At 39.9% G+C, this 10,897-nt stretch overlaps 1 protein-coding gene across 1 annotated transcript; it reads left to right on the forward strand.

Annotated features, from left to right (window-relative positions):
- The first annotated feature begins 976 nt into the window (after positions 1-976).
- msx2b (muscle segment homeobox 2b) lies at positions 977-5,046 on the forward strand. The gene is made up of 2 exons (XM_085174942.1): positions 977-1,496; positions 1,808-5,046. Exons 1-2 carry the CDS (start codon positions 1,109-1,111, stop codon positions 2,254-2,256), a joined length of 837 nt encoding a protein of 278 aa, XP_085031068.1. The 5' UTR covers positions 977-1,108; the 3' UTR covers positions 2,257-5,046.
- The last annotated feature ends 5,851 nt before the right edge of the window (positions 5,047-10,897 follow it).

Consider the following 10,897-nt stretch of genomic DNA (forward strand, 5'->3'; position numbering starts at 1 on the left):
TGGAAAAAATGATCATAAGATAAGTGGGCCATCCTTTAAGCTAACCACCATCAGGACAGTCAGACAGAGTCTTCAGATAAATGTCTGGAATAAGTGTAAAGTTCTCCACTGGGACTCATGGACTGGTAAAACATCAAATTCTCAATAGAAAAATCCCACTGAGTTTCTTCACAGACTTTGACAATGAGTTACTTCATGTCTAATTTGCAGAATGAATGGGATCAAATCTTAGGCCAAGAAGACGAACGTGTCGGTCACAGACACGGAGAGAAACACGTGAAAGTCTAATCTAATTTGTGTCCAGTCGCGCCTCACACCCAAGCTAGACTTTGCTGAGGTTTTAGCATCAGTAAATCGGCCATGCAGTTAAGTAACATCCTCAGAAATCTCAATGTGACACGTTTCTATAAATGCCGGACTTACATACCGCACAACAGAAATGTCGGATACAGCGGAAAGTCCCAATATAAGGAACATCAAACAAAGCAGAGAGCGAGAGAGATGAAGAAGAAAGGGATCAGTGTTTCATCTCCGGGTATAACTCTCCATAATTATCTGCATAGGGCCCGTGTTTACACATGCACTCTCATGAGGTTAGAGTTAGAGCTAATCTATTACTGAAGCTTAACATGTGATAATGCTGCAGAGCTATTGTTTTTGCAGGCAATGTGGAAAAATTCACTTTAACAAATAAACGGCGGTTAGCAAACAACAGATAAGAGAAAATTCAAGGTTCTGATTCTTCGAAATTAAAACCTGAAAAAAGAAGAAAAACGTCTTTTAAATTCATTTGGGAATTTGCCCCTTTCAGATGACTAACTACCACCTCCTTCTAATAATCATAATCGTTATTTGCGCAAATATAACCAAGTAATATGAGTTTTCTATGTTGTCCCTGAAAGCAGCACGTGGTCGCCCATAAACATTTTGGGCTGCTGTGATTGGTCCAAGTTGAGCCGTGTCAACGTGCCGAGTCTACATACTCGCTCTCACACTGCAACTTGACAGCTGAACAGTGCGTTCGTAGGAGTGAGTTACACCTGGATAAACTTACTGCTTCGTCTCCGTGGAGTTCACCTGTTTTACGGAGGAGACCCGGAGGAGAGAGATGGCCTCCAAGGAGAGTGTTAACGACTTGGGATGCAGTTCTTCCGAGGAGGACAGCAGCCGTGCGGACTTGACAGAGGAGTCGGGGGAAGAGAAGGCATCTCCCGTGGTGCGTCGGCATCACCCCTTCAGCGTGGAGGCGCTCATGTCCGGGAGAAAGACGCACAGCCGGAGCGGAGAGTCCGCCTGCTTTACACCGAAGGAAAGTTCGGTGGCGTTGTCCCCGACGGGGTTTAACTCCTTGTATGTGAGCCGGGAGACGTGCACCCCTCCCGCGGGAAGCCAAAAGAGCTTAACTGCTGCCCCCTCGTCGCCAGTGAAGTCTGAAACATCAGAGTCAGAGGACTGCGCATCGTGGGTTACTACCAGCGCCTTTTCCACACAACCTCGTAAGTTTCTCCTCTCATATTAAACGCCACGAAACTCTTATTTATTGCTAATTTCATTATCCAGTATCCTACAGATGTTTTCAGTTTTTCCCTAAATACTGGAAAGTAATTCTCTGTAAGCTGTGCTGCAAAGATGCATTCTGTTAATTGGTTGTTTACTGAAAAGTAAGGCTAGAGTGTAAATAGTATTATTTATCTGGCTGGGGTTGGTATGCTGTAGCCAACTACTCAGTTTTTACATTCAAATCAAATTTTGAGATAATCAAATGATTTAATGACCTTTCTTAAATCCTAATTGTTTCTTCTCCCAGGTCACCTCAGTCCTGCCTGCCAGCTGAGGAAACACAAGACCAACAGGAAGCCCCGCACACCCTTCACCACATCCCAGCTCCTCGCTCTGGAGAGGAAATTCAGGCAGAAGCAATACCTGTCCATCGCCGAGCGAGCCGAGTTCTCCTCCTCCTTAACTCTCACAGAGACTCAGGTGAAGATCTGGTTCCAGAATCGCCGAGCCAAAGCCAAGAGGCTCCAGGAGGCCGAGCTGGAGAAACTCAAGATGGCTGCTGATGCCAAGACGGCTGCAGTGGCAGCCGTTGCTGCTGGAGCTTTACACCCTGGCTTTAGGTTACCACTGTCACTGGGTGCCATGTCACTATATGGACAGTCATACTCTGCATATCACCACCACAGACCCATCCTGCCCATTTCCCCTTTAGGAGTGTACGCTGCTCCTCTGGGCTACAGCATGTACCACTTATAAAAATGGAAATATCAGCGACGAAAGGATTCCAAAAAAAAATGGACACGGAGGAAATGTGCTCAAAAATCTCTATGTATAATGTACAGTTTCAACCGCACAAGAAGTGTTTGTAATAACCTTCTGAGCACTTCAGAATCTGTTTAAAGATCTATTTTCCCAACAGTGAGGATAAGAGAAACTTCCTCTCTTGCCCCTTTTGGACTGCCTGTTTACACGACTTGTCTTTATGAGGAGGGGTGTTACTGTCCAGCTCTTTATAACCTTCAGTTGTTTACTTCTGCAATAATTGAGCAGAGCGAGGACTTGCACTGGGAACCATAACACTGACTTTCCAATTAAGTCTTACTACTTAACAGATAAAGCACCTGGGGCCTTAAACTCAAGACACTTTGCATGGATGAGTGGGTCTTTCAGCAACTCAGGCAACCTTTTGTCTTTTTAAAAGAATTTTTTCAATCTTTTTGAAATTCAAATTCAGGTTATTTGTGTCTTTTTAGCAGTAAGATTTATCCCTCTAACTGTATGCTATTGTAATTACAGTTTTGTTGATGTTTTCTCTTGTAGCAATAAAAGTATTTTCATTACACCCTAATTTCTTTACGAGACATTTACAGAGCATAGACATATTTATTCTCTTTAAAATGCAATGCTGGAAATGTATGAATTGTGTATTTATGATTATGAGAACATGGTACAAGATTTCTAACCGAGTATGTATTTATATTCTTCTCCCTTTGAAAGGGCCTGCAGTGTGCTATGCAGTTTATATATATATTTTTTTTCATTCATATGAACCAAACTATTAAAGGCTCACAGACTGTTTCCTTTAAATGACATTCAATTTTATGTCTTAAAAAAAGTAGCAAAATATGTGCAGCGTTCACTCAACATATCTCAAAAAAATCAAGCGGTATGTAAGTGAAACCAAATAGCTGTTTTGTTCTTCTTCTTCAGCACGTTTCAGATACAGCTGCTTTCTGTGTGTGTGTGTGTTTGTGTGGTTTAATCCCATGTCTGTGTTTCCCATCAGACAGTGGTCAGTTCAAGGCAATGTTTGACAAACCATAAATGACACCCATAAATTATCCAACTTCACAGAGAGTTCCCGTTATGTCTGAGCTGTCCCTTACCGCATTTGTCAAACTTTTCTTTCCCGTTATAAAGCTCGGATGGATTTTGAAGAATTATGTGTTGTTTTGACCATGACGGTGCACTGATGACCGATAATGAGGCTTTTAAGTTTCACAACAGTAGCATAAAAACACAAGTTTTGGGAGTTGCGAGTTAAGGATCTGTAGTTGTTGCCTTTCATTTTCCTTTATGTCATATTGATTTTATATTTCTGAAGCTCACCAGAAAGTAGCTGCAATATTTTTGTTGAAACAATCAATGGTAAACTTTCTGTGTCGTTATGGAAGAGGTGTCGAATGTCAAAATTATATTAGCTTGATCACTCATTTATGACTTATCTAGCTGAGTAGCTCTCTTATATGTTACGGCTCTTATCCTACTTGGTGCCTTAATAAACTTAATGTGACCGATCACTGTTGAGTTAGGCTTGAATTAGCCGCTTTTTACCAGACCCGTCCACCTTAGTGCCAGGTTTTATAGAGTGACTGTGATGGTGTGTGGGTCCTGTGCGTTGTTGCAATTGTAAAAGCAGCTTACAACTTCCGTGTGACTTTGATGTAATGAGGAAATCGTTTATAGGCAGCGGTGTTTTTATGAGGTTCCTCTTTAATCAGAACAAGGCTGCGAGGCCAGGCAGACAGTCTAAGGGGAAGTGGCAACCAAAGAAGTAGTTTACACAAGCAAGCAATCAGCTTAATAAAGAGCAGATTGTCAGGAGAGACTCAGAATCACTTGTGAAACGTTATGTTTGTACTAATTGCTGGAGGAGTGTTGCATTTTAGTGGCGGAGAATTCATAACTGCCGGTCCTTTAGTTTGGAAGGTTGTCATTAGGACTGGCGATTGCTTTTCATCTTTTTTAGTTGATGTTCATCTGACAATGATTGGGCATATTTGTGGTTTTGTTTGTTACTTAAAGACAACATGTGATTAAGAGAGTCTCTGGTTCCAGGTCTTGTGCATGTCTCCTGCCTCCTCTGGTGGCTGTTTGTAACACAGCAGCATGGGGAAAAAACTAAGTATAAGAAGGTCACATTGCAACCTAAATATGCATAAAGTACAGTTTTATACAGCAAACTGCAACTCCACATGAAAATACAGTCACCAAGTTGGGACGTATTACCAGTGACATGTTTAGAGACAATACTGAACAAGCCTTCAATGTCCATGGAGAATCATTTGCAGCACTTCTCTGAAAACAAGGTTTTGGAATATCTAATTCACTTATAAAATAACTGCATAAATATACACACTTACAGGTACAGGTGATTGCTTTTTTAATGAATCAAGGAACAGTAAAACTTTTGTGGTGGTCCAAAGCTTTTGGACTCCTTTACTTAGAGATGTAGAGATGTGGAATTAAAAAAACAACAACAAAACTCTAGTACGGTGCTGTTTTCAGTTCATTAGATCACCCAAGTTTGCTCAATTCTGCTTCATCACATGTATTCTTTGCCTTTAAGGTAAGCTGGGAACGCCAACAGTTAACGTGCCAGGACAAACTGAATACAACAACCTATAATGCTTGGTGGGGTAGAAAAATGTTTTCTAAGAATAAGCCAGAAAGACTGGAACCAGCAGCTGGACAAACTGACCTGCATGTTTGAGAAATGTAAATGTGTTTTTCACAGGATTCATAATAATTGCAAAGCAATAATAATATTAAAAAAACAGCATTGAAGATTCTCACTTAGCAATGGTGTATTCTCTTTTGTGCAAATACTATTAAAGCTGTAGGCAGTGACGCCCACAAACAACGAGAAAGGTGAGCTTCCATGTAGAGACAAGGACACATGCACGAGAATTCTGTTGTTAGTGTGTGTCCATGTGATGTGTGATTGGTGTTTGGAGGTATCCCTCGAGAGCAATGCAAAAGCAGAAGCAGGGATATTCCCTGCAGCAGCCTAGCGGAAGAGGAGGGTGGCCAAGGCTTCTAAAAATCACACTGGACAGGCACACACATGCACTCACGCGGCCTTTTTCTGTTCCACGGGATCCCATATTTTAAGTCTTTGTTTAACCATTATTAAGTGCAAACACACACAGTGGAAAACAAACAGTTATATTTGAACAGAAAATACAATAATCACTGAGAACCTTACTGTAACATGCACCACTCCATGAATCATGGATTTATTTGTGCATGCTGGCATTAATTGGCTTAAACCAATGTGTTTGTGTCATTATGAAACCAGCTGTGGAAACCTACAAGTTTTAGGCCTGTAGCATTTCTGCAGTGTTTGCAGCATTCCCAAATTGGCTCAACCCAGTTCCTAAATGAATGGGCTTAATGCTTTTTGACTCTTGAAGCTGTTCCATATACAGCATGACGACTTCAATTGCGGTAGGAACTTTACATGAAATGAAACACTTGCACTCATCAGGCAGCTTCTTTTACTCTGTTCGTGTCCCATTTCACACACATACACAGTTGCCATTTTCACGATGAATAGTCACTATGGAAATTTTATGAAATAACTTAGTCAACATTGTTCACACATACATCAATAAGAGTGAGACTCTAATGAGTCTTATAAACTAAAAGGATCTGCAGCTCCACAGTGTATTTTATGCTTCTCAGCCATAGTCATGCTTAAATGCACCTCTCTGCTACTGTAAAATCAAGCCTCAAAGAGGCTTCTGAAAGCACAGCTAAAAGGCGATTTATGCCGCTTGCACTGTGTCTTTCATGTTATGAATAACCTGCTAATGCAAATGTTTTACTTGCTTATCTGAAACCACAATGGCATCTTAAATTTTCACTCGTGCTCTCGATGCAGCACTTGGAAAAGAATACGAGAGACCAATGCTGATTTAGGTTTGATCGCCGGGAAATGGAGATCCTCATGCAAATGCTGAGCAGCTGTGGTAAAGTGGTTCGGATTTACTCAAGAGAAAACACAAAGCTTAGCTGATTAGTGGTATTACTTCTGAAATTCACAAATAAACACACTGAGCATGTTTACAGAATGTGTTCCAGGGATTCTTTGATAACAGTTGTAATGGTATTTTAATAAAATTGTATTTTGATGCAGTGATCAGACTGAAGGATCGAAACTAGGCTGGGTTAAAAGTATTACTAGATATGTAATAAAACAATAACAATGTAGTGCTGCAACTAAAGATACTCCTAACAGTGACAGGGGAGGTAACATAAATGAGCAACTCCCGATTTTATGAATGAAATCAAAAATATTGTAACAGATTGTCTGTTAATTTAGATGGATGTATGCCTGAAAACCTTTCTCACGATTAAATCATTTTAGCACAATAAGAGAAGGAAGGCCTCAAATTTCAGTTCTACAGCCCACACAAATGTCGCCTGTTCATTCACCTCATTAGCAAAAGCAGAGACGAGTTTAATGGAGGAGAAGTTGATGAGACTTTCAAGGATTGTGAAGAACCTGTTCCACCTTATATCCAGCAGGTGTCACTACAGCAATAATTTTAATCAGAAGTAGCCCCACTCTGCCACCAAAAAAATACAAAATATAAAATCCTCCAAAGCCTTTCCAAAATCACGCTGCTTTAAATTGCTATTAAAATAGTAGCAATTAAAATTTATTTGTCAGTGGTCTAAAATAAAGAAAGGGTGGTATTTTTTCTATCAGATAAACTGCTGATATTTGGAGTCTTTTAGGTAGAGGGGAATGTGTCTAAAAGGAGCATTTAAAAAGGGTGTTTTTTAAAAAAAATGCAGGTGATGCTGCACAACAAGAAGAAAAAACACGCTATATTTCTGGTATTGCTCCACCACCTGTTTGCATCTAAGTGCTGGGTGTGTGTATGTTCACGGCAGAAGGAAGCCTTGAGCTTAAGTGTATGTGGACAAAGAGAAAGAGTCTGAGCACTCTACCTGTGCCATGTCCATTCAATTAATTATAACTAGCTGAGTTGTCACGGGCATTTTGCTTCATGTGCTTCCGCAATTGCTCAGAGACACAAGCCCATGCACCCAAGCCTGGCATCACCGTAGCACCTTTCCAGCTTACAAATTAATGTCACAGTGAGAAAGACTGACATTATAGTTCAAATAAAGTGCTAGCTGCACACAGCCCTGCACTGGCCTCTCTAATTCTTTTCTTCCACCTTATGCACACTAACCAAACACACATACAACACACACACTCTCCCTGTCTCACACAGTCACACACACATAGTTGTTATTGCTCCCGTTGCCTCATCTTCTCTTCTCTTGCCTCGCTCCCTGTCACAGACCCGATATGAACATGAGGTGATAAGCTTTTGGCAGACATGTTTCATGTGGTATCTGTATTTTCCAGAACACAGACACGGAATAATGGCAATACTCCAGGCAAAGAAAAATATATGATTTGTTTAATTTAAACTCGTTTTTAATTACCAAGTGTCACCTGATTTTTAATATATTCTTCAGAATACAATAGTGGTTTTCTAAAATGAGAGTACTTAGCTGAACTTCAGTATGGGGGAGGCTCATTGCTTTGTCATGTTTGTACACAACAATAATGCTTTATGGACTGAGCCAAGCTGGTGGCTTGGTTGAAATTACAGTAGCTAGCTTCATATACCTTGTTGAAAAACCTAGTTTCTATACATGTAAATCATCTTATACATACAATTTTAAGTTTCAGAGTTAAGTCCAGGGCATTTAATAGCAAGATTTGATTGCTTTTTTTTTTCTACCTTTACACATTTGTAGCTAGAATAAAGGAGCTTTAAAAGATGCGATGATAAACAATGTGCTGCTATAAGTTACCATAAATTACCAATTACCATTTACTAACTGCCTTGAAAGTAAACAAGGGGGGGAACAAAGTCTGGATTTTCTGTATCCATACACTTTATCTATAAGATATCGTCTGTCAGTGATAACATGTGGTCCAAAGGCTTTCCTATGTTTGTGTTCACTCTTACAAGTAAATGCCACAAATATAATATGGGTCACCATGGGTCTTTTTAATTCACTAAATGCTTGCATACATGCTCAGCGACTTTGGTTTGTTTACCTGCTACTATAACACGTAATGGTGGCTGTATAGTGTGGTGACTTGATCTCTATTTACATATCTCTAAAAATAGATTTTAATTGGCCCATAAGAACAGACCTACACCTTGATTAAAAAACTATCCACCTATTCATCTTCTTTCACTTATTTAATTCAGGGTCATGGAGGGACTGGATCTGACATAGGGCAAAAGGGATGGTACAAGGGCTAACACACAGAGACACATAATTTATGATCACATTAACACCAACAGCCAACTTAGACTAATCAATTAAACTAATCCAGTGCATGCCCTTAGGCTGCTGAAGAAAGTAGGACCCAACAACAGATGTTGAATAATCTCAAAGCACTAAAAGCAGAGCCAGCGGCATCTCCCATCAGTTTTTCCATGATGTACAACAACATGAAAAAGCTTAAGCCATTGTTACCAAGACATGGACACACCCATAATTAATGACAGACACTACAGATTCGACTGGGATGCTTATGCATCACAGTGAAGTCTGCTTCCAAAGACAAAAGCCAATTGTATCGCACAAGATGGCAACAATTTAAAGGATGGATGCAAATGGCCAAGAAATGTTATGACGTAAAACTATTTTATATGCAAAAAGAGAGACTGCCTCCCAGGGGCGTAATTTAAAGGGGGGCTAGGGGGGATATGACCCCCCCAATAATCCGACCCAACCAATATAACCCCCCCCCCGCCCCAATAAAATTATGAATTGACTTGCATAAATAGGCTGTTGATTTTTTTTTACTAATTTCAGTTATTAGCAGCAAAATAGTTGCATGTTTGATCATCTGGGAATTTTTCCAGATTTATTTATTTATTTAGACAGAGATCTTGAAATCTGAAAATGTATGGATACAATTTCAAATGCTGTTAATTTATCCTAAATTAGCCCATCACTGACTTTGTCTTTATGTGTGTTTAAGATTTCATAGCCAAAACCCGCTCATTATAAAATGCACTTTAATTATGAATGTCGTGACAACTATCATTTAAACAAACAAAAAAAAAAAAATCACAATTCTACTCTGATGTATGACACCTCTTATGTAATACAGGGGTCTTTCCATTTTTATTTTTTAGATTGTACCCCCAGTTTTTCCGCCACAAAAGAAAACATAACATATAGGCTAGGACAGTGTTGTAATATTCAAATTGGTCTAATAAAATGAACAATACAAAACAAAAAGTTTTAAGATTGCTTAAACCACTTTACAAATATTGCACCCTCACAGTAGACAATTTCCTCTGTCAAACCTTTCCTTAAAAAACAAACAAATAAATAAAAAAACCTCATAGATTTGACTCCAGCTGTGATGTTGTATGACCTTTTAATAGTCAATTAAACACATTCCATGTGGCCAGCTTTGAATCCAGTTTGCAGCCATGTGATTTGCAGGCTGTCGAAGCCATATGATGTGTGAGAACATTGCTTTGGGATAAAAGCTATTTATAGATTCTCATGTATAACTTCATGTGCTTTTTTTATTGCTTGTTTGCTCATTAGGAAGAATTATGCACATGTATCTGCACCAGTTATAAGGGATGGGATGGGATCGGTGTGTGTGTGTGTGTCTATGTAGAGTAGTAGGGAAGAGGGCGCATGGATGACTCTTATCTGCATGAATTTGAGTGTTAGGAGCACGCAAGCGATCACAGATGATTGGGCTGTACATCACATGTGTGACATATGGATGGATGTAATGATCTCTACATGTTGGTCTAATGCAGACGTTCCCAAAGTGTGGGGGCCGCCCCCTAGGGGGGGCGCAGAGCCATTGCAGGGGGGGGGGGCGCGGCATGAAAAGGGAAAAAAAACAAAAAAACAACAACGCTTGGACACTGCTAGCACGGGCGCCCACGCAAACGCAAAGCAGGAGATGAAGCATAGCTGAATATGTTTCCAAACCAACTTCATTCTAAGCCAAAGACTAGAAAATATGGTGAAGCACATCTTCCCTTTGGTTTCACTTCGTTGGGAGCAGCGCTGGGCTGTTTAAATCACAGACAAACAGTATCCCACATTCTTGATTTGTATTTCACAAACACTTGTTGTAATGACTAACTACTCCTGACATTTTGGAAATGTTAGCTCTTTATACAGTAAAGTTACAGCGGGATACAAATAACATCAGGTCGTTCCTGCCACAATTTGTTCTCTGGTTCAAATCACGGACAAACAGCATCCAACAGTTGTTTATGTTTTTGAACCCATTTTGCAGAGGGATTTTTTGAAAAATGTATTGATAGCAATGTTGAATATTATTACACAGGAAAAAAAACAACTACATGTAAAATAATTACACCGTGACGCCTCTGCCTTTCTAAATGGAGGGACAGTAACTGTGTGTATATGTAAGTGTGTAAAACCTGCAGTTAGTCAGATTAACAGTATTTCGTCTCTATCTGCCATTCTGCAATTCATCTCATGTAAACAATAACGTGCACACAGCGTGACGTGAAAAAAGGCACATACCTTTGACGTTGCAACTCTGTATTCCTCGTCCACA

Source organism: Neolamprologus multifasciatus, chromosome 10 (genome assembly GCF_963576455.1).
Source record: "Neolamprologus multifasciatus chromosome 10, fNeoMul1.2, whole genome shotgun sequence".
Taxonomy (NCBI): domain Eukaryota; kingdom Metazoa; phylum Chordata; class Actinopteri; order Cichliformes; family Cichlidae; genus Neolamprologus; species Neolamprologus multifasciatus.